The sequence below is a fragment of the Melanostigma gelatinosum genome, assembly GCF_949748355.1.
Source record: "Melanostigma gelatinosum genome assembly, chromosome: 18".
Taxonomy (NCBI): Eukaryota; Metazoa; Chordata; class Actinopteri; order Perciformes; family Zoarcidae; genus Melanostigma; species Melanostigma gelatinosum.
In genome coordinates, this window is record NC_136651.1 from 2,812,107 (window position 1) to 2,827,036 (window position 14,930).

Below are 14,930 nucleotides of genomic sequence, written 5' to 3' on the forward strand. Positions count from 1 at the left end.
TGGAGGACCAGTTTTCTATTTCAAGATTACGCTGAGCAAGAAGACTTGGCTGGAGAACGCCCGGCCTCCAATGTGATCAACAGAGCGGCGCTGAGTTGTGGTGAGAGGTCGAGAGCAGATTAATCCAGACATTACAACAATGGACACGCTGACGGAAGACGTGTCGCGGGCGGATGTGGACTCTGAGATGAGAGCGATGACACCTGAAGATGTCGCCGGACAAGACCTGGAGGCCAGCGATGAAGTGGAGACCCTTAGAAACAGGTGGAGATCAGTACTTCTTCATGTTAAAAGTGGTCTGTGTCACTTTGAACAAATCCCAAATTTGCTCAGAGGCAACAGTTGATTTTACAGAAATAAACTGGATTCATTCCCGTATGAATTATATTCCATTAGTGCCACTGACCTGAGTGTTTCAGTGCATACATACTCAGACGCCAGTTTATTTATTATTTTATTATATTATGTATTTATTTTCGCATGAGTCTGCATTCATTTTAGCTCGGTGTCAGGTGCACCTATAGCTCAAATAAATGCAGACTATATGAATAAATCCTCCCTTAATGAAGGTTGTGATGTTTTTATTTTTTGAGACATTGATTGAACTTCATGATCATGTTGGAGGTGGTTCTGTTGAATTGTGTTGTATTATATAGAAAAATCTGTCGGTAAAATCTAATACAGTTCAACAGCACCTCCAAAATGATCCTTAAGATGGATCAACACCTCTCTAAAATAGTGATGCAAGACTGTTATTCGACTGCATTCGTTTTAGTTTGGTGTACCGAATACAACTGGCAACTTGTGCTTGTATGCTGAGTGTGTGAAAGGCTGTGAATGTGAGAAGAACATCCTCATTTCAATAACATTTTATTCATACAGCCCAATATCACAAATGTGCCTCAGGGGGCTTTACAATCTGTCCTCTGTTCTGAAATCAAATATATTATTTCATCCGGTTGACTGAAAAGCTTGAAAACATATATTTGAATCCGTTATCTGATGATTAAACCAGAGTGACCTTCAATTTCAATACACATGAAGAAAAAACAACGCTGCTTATCTCACTGTGTTGTTTCCCTGCCTTCAGTCTACGCGAGGCCGTCCACGACGACAACGTCCGACCCAAGATGCAGTGCCTGATGATGGACTCCTCCTTCTCCATGGTTACGATGCAGGGCGAGGACAGCGGGATCGCGTGGGAGACGACCCCCAGCCGCTGCGCCACGCCGTGGGGGTCCGAAGCTGGAAACGCCACCGTGGATCTCAGCCTCGCCACGCCCGGGTCCGTGCCAGCGGGGAAGATCATCTTTGTCATGGACGAGGAGATGATTTCAAGACGGAAGAAGACTAAAGAGAGGGTCAATCAGAAGAGCAGAGCGGAACGACAACGAGAGGTCCTCGGGGAAAGTTCTGAGAACGTGTCGGGAAGGCCGGAGTTGGTAGAAGTCTCGCAGCCGAATGTGAAACCCGAGAAAGGAGACGAAGAGGAAGCGCGCGACCATCCCCAGGATAAAGAGCAGCGGCTCTTCAGCTTAGTCTCCGAGGGCTCTGAAATCCTCAACATCGTTGTCCCTCAAAAACTGGTGACTGTGGATGAAGAGGAGAGCAAAGACATGGTGGACAACCTTTCTTATCTGGAGGAGAGCCTGGTTCCTAAAGCCTGCGTGGAGACTCACGATAACGAGCTGGTGTTCACAGGATCAGGTGCAGCGAGAGGGGATCGGGTCGAGCCCTCGTCTTCCATAAACGTAATGGATCCACCGGGCGCTCCGGTGGCCAGGCCTGCGGGCAGAGGAGCTGCTGGCAACGTGGACTACTTCGAGGCGTTCGCCCTGATTGACGCCCAGGCTCCGGGAAGTCCTGCTGTGACCGCACAGGGACAGGTGGAGCAAGAGGCGGAGGTTGTCCCTGAGAACCAGGACACCGAGAACCCTGCTCAGTCTGAAGATGACAACACCGCCGCAACAACAACTGTGGATAATGACAAGTCGGACACAATGAGTCTGGTGGAAATCACCAGCGAGCTTCTGGATGAAGTGTTCTACGGCGGTACGGGCAGCTACGTCATGAAACCTCTGGACAAAGACGACGGACGTGGCGTGCCCTCCAGGTTCCCTTCAAAACCCAGCGGTTCCGCTTTGTTTGGAAGCCAAGAGGACGTCCTGACTCCGATCTTCCTACCGGACGGACCTCCCAAAATTATCGACCAAATTTTGCTGGAGGAGCCCAAAGCCATGGCTTTCCTTTACACCGACCTGTACGAGGAGGCAGTGGGCTGTCGGAAAATTGAAGAGGATGCAGAAAGCGTGACGTCGGAGAAGTCCTTCCACAGCAGGCAGTCGGACCGGGAGGCCCGGGGATATTTAGAGAAATTCGTCCTCATATATGAGACTCCTTTGCTGGAGGTAGAGCCATCTGACGAAGACATATCCCCAGAGGAAGGTCCTCGGGTGTTGGTCCAAGATTTGTACGATTTTAGCTATTTGCTTTCCACGCCTGAAGAAGACGAGATGCCGAATTCCGAGGAGGAAATCACAGACTTCTTCAGGTCCAGTGACAACTCTTCTCCATTGGATGTCGATCCTTTCCCTCGATCTCTCGAAGAGGATGAACCCCAAACAACCAGAAAAATTAAAGCCAACACCAACAAAAACGTCTCCGTCAAGGTAGAAAACAAAATCCCAGTGGACCCACTTAGCGTCTCAAGCTTCGAGTTTGTCTCGGAGGAATCCGACTGGGGAAGTACGGACGATCGTCCTGCAGCTCTGGACGAGAAAGACGTCAGCACGGATCAGGAATTGTGGAAGCAAGATTCGGGAGCGCAGAGGCCAGTTGCCCCTCCCAGGAGAAAGGCCACATCCTCTCCTAAGGCATGTCTGGACCTCACATCTTTGACTCCGGTTGACGGTATTAGGCCTATGCAGGAAAAGGAAGAGAAGGAAGAGGCTGGTAGAAAGGAGCATAGGGTGGAGGAGAAAGAGATGGCGTCACCAGCTGAGACGGCGTCACCAGCGGAGACCGCGTCACCAGCGGAGACGGCCGACGAGGGAGACGGAGAGGAAACGATGCCGCACATCTCCAACGCTGCTCTGCTTCAAAACGCCTTGGCTGCAATGGAGTCCCCACAAACTGAAAGTGCAGAAGCTGTCAGAGACACTGAAATGTTCGAGGAAATGGAAACAAGTGAGAGCGAAGTGGCCACGAAACAAACTGAACCAGAAGAAGTACACATTAAGTCACCAGAATTGGCTAAAACAGAGGTTCATCCAGAGAAACAAGGCGATAGTTCAGCTGAACCAGCTAAAGACAAAGGACAGTGTGTAATACTTTAGGTGAGCTGAAGGGTTTTCAACAGGTTTATTGTCAAAAGCCTTGCTGATGTGTCATTATTTAAGGTCTTAAAATCACAGTAGAATTAGCAGACAATCAACCGAGGGAAATTCTTTAAACTTCATATCTTAAAAGCACCAAATAGTTTTTACAATTTTCACCCATTTGCACCTGGCTGTACTCATACTTCATGAAGTTAAAAATCGAAATCTTATTTAAAACAGTTACATTGATCAAATATCCAGGAGGATATAGAGTATATATATATATATATATATATAACCCAATCTCTGCGGTGTGAACGGGTGGTGCATGAATCATAACGTTTTTGAAGGGAGAAGTTTGGGTCACGAGTGTGAATAAAAACGTGTGAGTGCATGTGTTGGTGTCACTGTGACTTTTGTGCGGATCTTCAGCTATAAATAAGCCTCTCTGGCTGTTAACCTGACACCTCGACTCATATAGGAGTCTGAACTCACTTGTAATCAGTCAAAAAAAAAAAAAACATGTGTAATACGTGCAAACATGTGCATATTCTTAAACTTAATGTTTTCCAAAACCGCCATAACAACAATTATTGCAAACCTGCAAAACTGCAGTACAAGATTATTATCTTTGTTTTGGTAGACCAACGGTTGTGTTAAAATGCTTTTGGGACATGTTCATCATCAGTTTAAATATGCTCTAGCGACATCCAGTGTTATAAATGAGCATTTCCCCATTTTATTACTTTCTAAATCTCCTTTTCTTTCCTCCACATCGACAGGTGGCAGCTGTGAGTTGACAGCTTAGCATTACGGTCATAGAATTACAGTAAATAGAAGTGATATGCTAATTCACATAGCTAATAAACCATAGTCTATGTAATAAACACATTTTTTAATTAAGGTGTTAACATAATAAATTTAACTTAAATAAGACAACTCTCAGATTTTGGATTTTTTAAATGTGTGCCCAATTTTAAAGCTAACTGACATTTACAGCTAAGCTAGCACAGCTAACATAGCTGTAGCTGTGAATGTAGCATTAGCTGCTACTTTAGCTTTGCTAAAATAATTGACTGGGGGTGATTATAGTAAGCTTTATCGACATACATATAATATAATTAAAACATAAATGAGTCGTAAGAAACCACTCAAGCCGTGTTAAGACAATTACGTTTTATTTAAATAATTAGCTAACTGGTTTAACCGGTTCACGGTTTTTCTAGTTGGTGTATTTCTATGCTACAAGTCCCTTCCTTGGCGCTGTGTTATGAGTACTTGCATCAGTTAGCTTTATGCTAACTCCGCAATGGACCATGTCCCTGGCTTTTGCCCGTCAGTGTCTTCTGAAGAAAACGGACCAGCCACCGACGAGAGCTCGTCGACGGACGATGGACTTTGCGACGCGTTTGGCGACCTGGCTGCCCTCCCGGTCGAGGTCGGCGAGAGAAGACCGACGTGTTTACGGTGCCGGTGAGCTGAATTCAAGTGAAAGCTAATGCTAGCTAGCTAACAAGTTAGTCTGGTTGGACCAGACAGGCAGGAAAGACATCCTTCTCCTCCTCAAGTAACTGGCATGCTTTAAGTAAAAGGGCAATCTCAGCTTCACGTCTTCAACTTTCCTCCCATGTAGTCGCCCTCAGAAGGTGTGTCTCTGTCCGTTTCTACCACCACAACCCCTGGAGGTGTCCACATGTCTGTACGTAGTGCAGCATCCCGCAGAGGTGAGTTATCACATGTCAAATATGATATGCATGCTCAAAACTAGAGACCATTGACTTAAAGCCAGGTGCACCTTTATATAATCATTATTCCTGTTCATACTGGGTATTGAAATATCCATTACCTATAATTCAGATGTGTTATTGTGCATACAGAGCTATGGCTCTAATCATACATTTATATGGTTCTTACAGTTGTTTATATTTTGGGAATTTTGTATATATATTTTTTTGTTGATATTTGTTATGCATGCACCCTTCATTTTTAGATTATATTGTTAGGTTGATGAAAGGCACTAAAATATCTTTATTGTGGGGAGTTATTTGCAAGGTTGATATGAATCGATTTTAAATAATCTGAATTCACATGAAGGGTTTTTTTGTGTTTTTATTTGCCAAATGCCAAACTTTGTGTGTCCCACACTTTTACCCAAACCAGTCAAATTAAATGCAATTAGGCCAGCTAATTTATTTATTAGAGGCTTATGGATATGATCCACCATTCTAACCTCTAGTGTACTTTCAGGAGAGCAGAGTTCTTCGCACAGTGCCGCTACTTGCTGCTTGTTTGCCACAAGGAAAATGCAATGTCATAGTGGGAAGGAGGTTCAATGAGGAAAAGTAAGCTGTACTTCCAGTGAGCGCACTGATTTCACAACACCACTGTCACGGATTTCACTAATTAGTTTTTGACTTCCGTCCTTTTTCCTCTCAGGCACCCAGAGCTGGCAGCGGTGTGTCGGGACAGCAGGACGCTGATCCTGTACCCGGGTCCCAAATCCCAGAACCTGGAGGAGTTGGTGCAATACCAGGAAGTAGGAGCGGTGAAACATAACGTGATCATCATAGACGGCACCTGGAGCCAGGCCAAAAACATGTTCCTCAAAAACAGCCTCTTCCACCTGCCTAAACAGGTGTGTGTATAGCTGTGATGTCACTTTAAAGAGGTTTAATTTGATTACAATTATGAGTACTATAACCTAATCTTTAAAAGCCATTGCCTATTATATGTCAGCAAAGAGAGAAGGCAACACTTTCACTACTAATCACCTCTGCTTTTGGTTCCCCAGGTGCAGCTCAACAGGACTCTTTCCAGTCAGTACGTGATCCGCACACAACCCTCCAACATCTGTCTGTCCACGCTGGAATGCGCTGCTGTCGCCCTGTCCATCCTGGAGCACAACGACGACATCCAAGAGGTGACCTGGTGAAATCATTGTGTCACGTCTTTGTGAACTTGTTAGCAAACAGTTGCTCAAATACACGGAGCAACACAATCATTCATTTGAATGCAGCTGGGAGGAACTCCATTAAATCTCTGCAGGTTCATTACTACGAGCGACCACATGTAGTAATTTGATATATTAATTTTAGCAGCTTTAAAATGACAGACAAAAAGTGTGAAATCACTAAAGCCATATTACTAAATATATACAGTACATTGATGTTTTTTTCCTGAGTTCACTGACTGAAACAAAGGTTGCGATGTAAAATCAATAAATGTATCTCTACCACTCTTCCCTTCCTCCTCTGTGAGTCCAGGTTCTGCTGAGGCCCCTGAAAGCCTTGTGCTCCTTCCAGCTGCAGCACGGCGCTCAGGTTCATCACAGCAAGGAGCATCTCCTGAAGAACGGCATGTACGACAAACCCATGCCCAAGAACAAGCGCAAGATCAAGAGGATGGAGAAGCTGGTCACCGACCACAATGTCTGTCCAAGATGAGAGGGCGACTGAGCGGAGAAGCTCGATCATCTCTGCGCGTCTTTTACTTTTCTACGCTGCACAGGACTGTTATCATCGGAGCAGCATGTGACGGCATCAGGGCACACACACGGGAAACCACTGGACTTTTTTGGGGGGAGTTTTATTTTATAGATAATTGCTGGTAAATGTAATTTATGGATTTGTCCTTGATTTAAAAAATAATTAACGACAAGTTTAAGTTGTAGTTTAAATGTCATGGTGTGACAATAAATCAGTTTTCGTTGTTTTAGAAGCATTACATTTTATAAACACTATGATGGATCTGTTTGGATTAACTTTACACATCTGGACGGGCTAATGTTTTTAACAAAATCTTTATTCAGATGTGTAACAAAATAAAAATGACTCTAAAGCTTGTGATACTCCAAGAACCTACCACACCAACACATTACAGCAGGAAGGAAAGGGAGAATAGTATTATTGGTGATGATGTGAGCTCTTTCCAATATACAGTGAGGTAATATTTAACTGTAAGCTTTTTAAGATATTTTAGAAGGATTTTTAAAAATGAGATATTACACTGGAGTTAAAGTAAATCCGATGGGACACGGTCATGTATAATAAAATTATACAATAAAATGTACATGTTCTAATCTTATTTTAGGTCTCAAAGTGTCAATTTTGCTATTTGGGTTTGCCTGTGCGCTTAGTGCCACTTTTCAACTTGTACATGTGTTTACGGATCAATATATAGATTGAATTATTAAGATTTAAACAAGTTACCTCCTGTAAATAACATGTAAACACAGTTCAGCTTGCTATGCTGTACTTTGAAAGAAGCTCTGGGACACATGAGGCAGCAAAGACTACATTTCAAACATTAGATGGTAAAGTGCGATTTTTCTTCCAAATATTATTTACAGAATTGTGGAAATAATTGCATGGATTGCTTTTCAGTGTATAAAAAATATGCATGCAGCAGTGAGCCCTCAAAGGGAGCCAAATCTGTACTGTCTGTGCTTATATAATGGTAAATATAATACTTTTACATGTATGAGTTACATATATTCAGCTTAAAAAATGCATGTTATTCTCTGGCAACTGGTTAAATGCATTTTAGGGGTAAAGGAAAGTCACATGTAGAAGAACGTACGTATTGTTTTTTTGTCTCCGTTTACAATATTCTTAATGGAGATTAAATGGTATGGTGACACATGGCACAGTGCAGAAGAAATAGAAAGAATGTTAAAATAAAGTACACACATTAAGAAAATAACAGTAGATAATTAAATGAATACATATAAGATAACAATGTAATAAAGTGCTGCTCATATGCTTTGTGTAAAATAGAAAAAAGGGTAAAAATACAGAGAAATGGGAGTATTTTGTAACATGACTTGATGTTGTCTGTGGCTGAATCGCCGCGCATGCGCGTTCCGCCTCGGCTCCTGGTCGCTCCGCCATCTTTGTCGGCTGCCCCCATTGTTCACTCAGCGGCGGGTTAAGCGGTTCACATACTGCGCAATAACAACAACTTGACGGTGTTACAGGCAGCTGCCAAAGACAGTCGTGGACTTTCTCTCAGGGTTGCGACTTGTTCTCGGCCAGCAAGTTAAACAGAATGGACGATGACCAGCCTAAAACCCTGTAAGTGAGTGTGTGTTGGTCTGCGTTACCGCTAGCTAACCGCTAGCTATGTTAGCATTAAGATGCAGCGTATTATCCGGACTCCGCACCTAAAAACGGAGATATTTTGGACATTTAACTCTATTATTAATCCCACAATTGTATGAGGTGTTTAAGCTAATAGCCTTAATGATAACTAAACACATTGTAGTGATCTAACATCTGGTAAATTCGCCTCAGTCGTGAATGCTAGCCAACGTTAACTAATTCCAGAAATTGCTCAAATTAACGCGTCGGTTCACGCTCAATTTTGATTTTAATTGAAATGAATAGAGCTGAATGTGTTTTAGTTTGTGCCGAATTCATTGGTGACCTGTACGGATTAGCCCCATGTGAGAGAGACTGCTCTACACGGGTAGTGAGTGACGATGAGCAGGAGAAACCTGGACTGGTGTGTTTTCTCTACGGAGTCTGGTGAGCCGTCAGCTCCACAACGTTGTTGCGCTGGAAGCATCACTGCACAGGCCCAGGAACGAGCCATTAGAATAGATAGCTGTGTTACCAGTAACCACAGTGAGACAGTAACAAATGCAAACGCTGTTTATTTTTTTTATTTTAATCAAGATGCACTTCAATCTATTTTAAAGGCCAGGGGAGCAAATATTTTAATGGTGTTAGCTGTCTTTAGTTGCTCTCTTATGTTTGTTTTTATTAAATGCAGACTACACGTAATCATTTGCCAGAAACAGTCTTGAGACATTTGCAGTTTCTTGAATCTTAAAGGTGGATTTGAAATCGAATTACTGCCTGGTGCTGGTATCTCTTTTTTTTATTGTGCGTGTGTGTGTGGTTTTGGCATTTACACACACGCCAGTTTAAATAATAATATAGCATGGTTTAAGTGCCGTACACTATGTCACATTTCTACATCACTAAACTGTCTGTCTCTTGTCCGTTGTAGGTATGTGGGGAATCTGTCCCGGGACGTGACAGAGGCCCTCATCCTGGAGTTGTTTGGCCAGATTGGACCCTGCAAGAGCTGTAAAATGATAGTAGATGTGAGTGTCATCCCCACCCCCCCTCTCGTGCCTGAGAAGATGCTTGGATTACAACTGGCACCGTTGGCCGTACAAACCAAGGACAAGTGTTGTACAACCTTTGTGAATTCATGAATCAACATTTAGCTCCCCAGCCTTGGGATCTGGTTTAGTTTTTCTGATGTTCATCCACAACAATTCATCCAGAGTCCAGGATTATTCTACAGGGTTCCACATTGTTTTTCTACTTGTCCCGTACCCCTATAAAATATTTATTTATGAGCAGTTCTCAAATAACAACAAAGATCAACGTTATTTATGTTTCATCTTTATTTAAGTACATGAATCTGGAGATTTGCCCACATCCTCCTAATGCCAACCAACTAAACTCCTGTTTCCAGGATAATTGAAATGCTCGTTAGTGCTTAAGTTTATAAACGTAGCTTTTACCCGTTGCCGTTTTCTCTCATGTGCCCGATCTGCACTTTAAAGTCCAACATAGTCTGTTGCAGCATACATATCTGCTCTGTAAATCTCTTGTCCTTCAAGGGATACATTTTGTATATTTCTTTAAATGATGGTGTGTAATATTTATGTTTCTCGTCCCCTCCAGACGGCAGGTCATGACCCGTACTGCTTTGTGGAGTTCTATGAGTATAGACATGCCACTGCCACAATCGCAGCCATGAACGGTCGGAAAATACTGGGTAAGGTAAGCTATCATATCTCCTGGGTGAGTCGACTATGGCGAGGCTGGGTGGGCATGGTTGAAAAATGAAGCAACTGGAAAAGACGTGTATCTTTTTTTTAGATCTTCTCTCACTTCCTTGTTCCTGCTCCACTTTAATTTGTTTTTATTCCCCTGCGCACGTTATTCTTCTGTGCACAATCTGAAATGACCAGGAACGCCAGTAATGTTACTGCTGTGAACTCAAAACAACATAATGTCTTCATACTCGACGATGTGAGCTTTTTGGTTTTCCTTGCAATTGTTTCTCATGGTATTAAAACTAGTCAGTAGATACCTCAAGTAGCCATGATAGATTCAAAGTAATTAGAATCAAATTACTATATTATTATAGTGTTTCTGCCCTCACAGTTGTAGGTTTAGGAGGCTAAAATATGTTACTTTTTTATTCCTCTAATTCGAGAGACGCAAATTAATTCAGACTAATGCGGTTTGTTACATTTTGACACCTTTTTATGATTTAATTGAGACTCTTTCTTATCTTTTGAACCGGCACTGAAACTATGACGATGTCAATATCTATTTTTAGCAATATTGACGTTGCATCATATTTTTTTAACTGTATAATAATAATTTTCACACCCAAAAAAAAAGCTCAAGTCTTCTGTTCATGCAGTCTGTTTTGCATCCTAGGGCCTTTTTTAAATAAGTAAACGCGATTTACTTTTTCAAAAAATTATATTTTGTTGGTCTATATAGTAGAATAGCAAAATAAATAAAACAAGTTTACATAATGAGGTGTCTTGTTTTCTCCTGTTTTCAGTTTAACATTATAGAAAACTATGAAACAGAAAATCTCCACACTGGAGAAGCTGGAACCAATGATTATATTTTACTTTATCTATTAATAATAATGGCAAATCTCAAAAGCAGGATCTTTCGCAGGCTGTCGCATTATATGACATTAAAATAATACATAATAAACTTACATTGTGTATCTACACAGGTGTAAACAAGGTGCTGTTTGAAATACTGTCACATAATGCATCATTGTGTCTCATGTTGATTGGTTGGTTGGTTGGTTGGTTGATTGATTGGTTGGTTGGTTGAACATGGCCCTGCTGTGTAATCGTGCTACATGTCTCTGATCTCCTTGAACTGATGCTCTTCTGTCCCCTCACGTCTTTACTGCTCTGTGTTCTTTTGCAAAGTTATTTACACTTAGTATCCACATAAGAGCAACTTCAAGAGAAAATACATTCAGTTGAAAATATTTTATCCTCAACAGGTATTGAAGGACCATTTGAGGAGTATAACAAGTTCGTAAAAATCACTTGTTTGTAAGTCCCTTGTTATTTGGACCTTACTTCCTACAGTTTTGCTCCAAATTTTTACTTGACTGAAATGTTCCTGATAATGAAGGTGAAATCTTGATATCCCTTTTATAATCTCCACTGTATTTATTACTGTTTTATTAACTAATGCAAAGGTATGTAAAATTAGGTAATAACAATGGATGAATCAGTTTGTAGTGTTGGTTTAAGAACCCACGTAAGGGCTACAGAGACCACCTTATGACAACAAATTCTCAATCACAGAATATAAAAGTAAACTGGTGTGTGACACAGCCTCTAATCAGAGAGAAAGCACCTTCCTCCCTTATGCAAGCGTCCTTCACTTCTCACCTTCTTCCCTCTTCCTTCCGCTCTCGACTGTCTCCTGCAGGAGGTCAAGGTCAACTGGGCCACGACGCCAACCAGCCAAAAGAAAGACACAAGTAGTAAGTAGTTCATCGCGGTTACATGGTATCGTCGTCGCGGTTACACGGTGTCTTCGTCGCGGTTACACGGTATCGTCGTCACGGTTACACGGTTTTTCGTCGCTGTTACACGGTATCGTCGTCGCGGTTACACGGTATTGTCGTTGCGGTTACACGGTTTATTCGTCGCGGTTACACGGTTTATTCGTCGCGGTTACACGGTTTATTCGTCGCGGTTTCTTCGTCGCGGTTACACTGTTTCTTCGTCGCGGTTACACGGTTTCTTCGTCGCGGTTACACTGTTTCTTCGTCGCGGTTTCACGGTTTCTTCGGCGCGGTTACACGGTTTCTTCGTCACGGTTTCTTCATCGCGGTTACACGGCTTCACGTTTTCTTCATCACGGTTTCTTCGTCGCAGTTACACATTTTCTTCATCGCGGTTACACGGTTTCTTTGTCGCGGTTACACGGTTTCTTCGGCGCGGTTTCTTCGGCGCGGTTACACGGTTTCTTCATTGTGGTTACACGTTTTCTTCGTTGCGGTTTCTTCGTCGCGGTTTCACGTTTTCTTCATTGCGGTTACACGGTTTCTTCATTGCGGTTACACGTTTTCTTCGTTGCGGTTTCTTCGTCGCGGTTTCACGGTTTCTTCATCGCGGTTACACGGTTTCTTCATCGCGGTTACACGGTTTCTTCATCGCGGTTACACGGTTTCTTCATCGCGGTTACACGGTTTCTTCATCGCGGTTTCTTCATCACGCTTTCTTCATCGCGGTTCAAATATCATCACTTTCCAAACACAATACTCTGTATATAAAAACTTGTTTGTTTAAAAGAAACTGTTCTGGATAAAACTTACATGAAAACATAATAATACCCGCAACAATAAAATAGAAGACGTACAAAATAGCAACAGGAGTTATGCCATAAGCAGCGATTTCATTCATTATTTTAGTAAATAAAGTTCTTAAGAGTCAGACTTACCTGTCCGGTTGGCAGTATTTTTATCTTTTTATCACAGACATCATGCTATCTGTGTTGTCTTTGTGTTAAATTGTTTGTGTGAATGTCTGTTTTGTTTTCTTTAGGTCACTTCCACGTCTTTGTTGGAGATTTAAGTCCTGAAATCACCACAGATGACATAAAAGCAGCTTTTGCTCCATTTGGGAAAATATCGTAAGTGTATTCTTATCATCATTATTAGTGTAATTCTATATTTTATTCTATATTGCCAATTTGGATCAGACATGCTACATCACTAGCATGTATTAAATCCCTTTCTTTATGGATATTTATTATGTTTCTGTATTTAATCCTCTTGACATTTTACGTTTGTTAACTTTGTCCACAGGGATTGTCGAGTGGTGAAAGACATGGCCACAGGTAAATCTAAAGGCTATGGCTTTGTCTCCTTCTTCAACAAATGGGTAAGTGTGCCAGTAATGCCCATGTGTGAGAGGACTGAGAACACATTAGTTAACGCAGTTGAAGCTCAGGGTTTACATGCAGTGAGACGTTGCGCTTCGTTGGTGACTGAGGAGTTCTGCGTGCTTCTCTCTCTGATCAGGATGCGGAGAACGCCATCCAGCAGATGGGAGGCCAGTGGTTGGGAGGAAGGCAGATCAGGACCAACTGGGCCACAAGGAAGCCTGCTCCTAAAACTACCAACGAGAGTAAGTTCACTGGAATTCAATCAAAAGAATAAATCTGTATCTCAGCTCTCTTACCTGTCGTACTTATCAAAGGTTCCCACATCTTCTAAATCACCTGAGAACACAACATTACTGAATTTCTTTTGGGACTAATAAACACTTCACCGTAGCAGAGGCACACGGTTGTGTTCTTATATTTTGAGAAAAGACAACAACTTAAATATAAACCTGCTCTAACTCTTCATTTAGCACCCAACACCAAGCAGCTATCTTTTGATGAGGTGGTGAACCAGTCCAGCCCCAGCAACTGCACCGTCTACTGCGGGGGGGTCACCACGGGCCTCACGGGTGAGTTTGTCCTTAAGACCGAGCTGCAGGTTTAGAAGCACTTATTTCAATACGGAACGTTAACGCTTTCATTTTCCTTTTTAGAGCAAATCATGAGACAGACCTTCTCACCTTTCGGCCAAATAATGGAAATCCGGGTTTTCCCCGACAAAGGCTACTCGTTTGTGAGGTAAGGGGACTTTATTTGAAACATTTTAATGATTCTTTCATGTCCCGAAAAACAGTTTTTAGTAGTTTAATTCTGTATCATAAGCTGCTTAGAGCTGGTGTTGAAATGGGTCAGAATTCCCCCTTTATCATCTGTTATGTTGCTTCAAACAACTTGGATTTAAGTTTACAAGACTATTGAACTCCTCATGACAGCATTATATTTTAGCTTTGCCCCAATACTCCTGTTTACTGAGTAGAGCTTGAACGCAGCATGATGCGAGTCAATGCATCCTCTGTTGTCAGCAGGTCACTGAGATTACTCTGAACGAATGTTCTGAATGTTGCGACTGTGACGTTCTGTGCCGACGTAAAACTACCGTGCGTGTAAATTTACGGCAAAAAAAAAATTTAAATACAACTGTTTGGTGCATCTTAATACGAACCTCACGGGGACGCGCTTTTTCTGTGTGCAGGTTCAACTCCCACGAAGCAGCAGCTCATGCCATCGTGTCCGTCAACGGTACATCCATAGAGGGCTACGTCGTGAAGTGTTACTGGGGCAAAGAAACGACAGACATGGTTAGCCCCATCCAGCAGGTACAGATGCCACAGGTATGTACACAAAGGACTGTCCTCCCTGGTCTGCCTCCGTTACAGTGACTGCTTCATCTCACTGTGGTGCAATGTGACACTTAAATATATGATTCTGTACGTCAGCAGAACACGGTGAGCTTCGCAGCGCAGCCCTACAGTCCGTGGGGTCAGTGGTACAGCAACACGGCGGCCGCCCAGCAGATCGGCCAGTATGTGCCCAACGGATGGCAGGTGCCGAGCTATGGAGTCTACGGACAGACCTGGGATCAGCAGGGCTACAAGTGAGTATGAGAGAGGACGCAGGATTGAAAGGAACGGCTTTCTTGATTAACGCA

The 14,930-nt window shown here is 42.6% G+C and overlaps 3 protein-coding genes across 4 annotated transcripts in view; all 3 read left to right on the forward strand.

Moving 5' to 3' along the window:
- Positions 1 to 102: 102 nt before the first annotated feature.
- Positions 103 to 3,671, forward strand: LOC306792133 (uncharacterized protein). The gene is made up of 2 exons (XM_079289151.1): positions 103 to 264; positions 1,091 to 3,671. The coding sequence occupies exons 1-2, from the start codon at positions 140 to 142 to the stop codon at positions 3,333 to 3,335; spliced, it is 2,370 nt and encodes a 789-aa protein (XP_079145277.1). The 5' UTR covers positions 103 to 139; the 3' UTR covers positions 3,336 to 3,671.
- A 919-nt stretch (positions 3,672 to 4,590) lies between these two features.
- dtwd2 (DTW domain containing 2) lies at positions 4,591 to 7,400 on the forward strand. The gene is made up of 6 exons (XM_079289919.1): positions 4,591 to 4,790; positions 4,951 to 5,041; positions 5,565 to 5,659; positions 5,754 to 5,952; positions 6,109 to 6,237; positions 6,581 to 7,400. Exons 1-6 carry the CDS (start codon positions 4,627 to 4,629, stop codon positions 6,758 to 6,760), a joined length of 858 nt encoding a protein of 285 aa, XP_079146045.1. The 5' UTR covers positions 4,591 to 4,626; the 3' UTR covers positions 6,761 to 7,400.
- An 838-nt stretch (positions 7,401 to 8,238) lies between these two features.
- LOC306792236 (cytotoxic granule associated RNA binding protein TIA1-like) overlaps positions 8,239 to 14,930 on the forward strand; it is an 8,710-nt gene continuing 2,018 nt past the window's right edge. Inside the window, exons 1-11 of one of the 2 annotated variants that reach the window (XM_079289301.1) lie at positions 8,239 to 8,389; positions 9,330 to 9,426; positions 10,019 to 10,117; positions 11,819 to 11,873; positions 12,940 to 13,027; positions 13,203 to 13,278; positions 13,419 to 13,524; positions 13,753 to 13,851; positions 13,936 to 14,020; positions 14,475 to 14,613; positions 14,719 to 14,876. In XM_079289301.1, the coding sequence (XP_079145427.1) occupies positions 8,364 to 8,389; positions 9,330 to 9,426; positions 10,019 to 10,117; positions 11,819 to 11,873; positions 12,940 to 13,027; positions 13,203 to 13,278; positions 13,419 to 13,524; positions 13,753 to 13,851; positions 13,936 to 14,020; positions 14,475 to 14,613; positions 14,719 to 14,876 (1,028 nt within the window). In that variant the 5' untranslated portion in view covers positions 8,239 to 8,363. The remainder of the gene's footprint in view (positions 8,390 to 9,329; positions 9,427 to 10,018; positions 10,118 to 11,818; positions 11,874 to 12,939; positions 13,028 to 13,202; positions 13,279 to 13,418; positions 13,525 to 13,752; positions 13,852 to 13,935; positions 14,021 to 14,474; positions 14,614 to 14,718; positions 14,877 to 14,930) is intronic. The other variant, XM_079289302.1, reaches the window with a different exon arrangement.

Coding starts and splice junctions, on each gene's coding strand:
- LOC306792133 (XM_079289151.1), top strand. CDS start 140: ATGGACACGCTGACGGAAGACGTGTCGCGGGCGGATGTGGACTCTGAG. Junction 265..1,090: donor GTGGAGACCCTTAGAAACAG/GTGGAGATCAGT, acceptor CCCTGCCTTCAG/TCTACGCGAGGCCGTCCACG.
- dtwd2 (XM_079289919.1), top strand. CDS start 4,627: ATGGACCATGTCCCTGGCTTTTGCCCGTCAGTGTCTTCTGAAGAAAAC. Junction 5,042..5,564: donor TAGTGCAGCATCCCGCAGAG/GTGAGTTATCAC, acceptor GTGTACTTTCAG/GAGAGCAGAGTTCTTCGCAC. Junction 5,953..6,108: donor TCTTCCACCTGCCTAAACAG/GTGTGTGTATAG, acceptor TTGGTTCCCCAG/GTGCAGCTCAACAGGACTCT.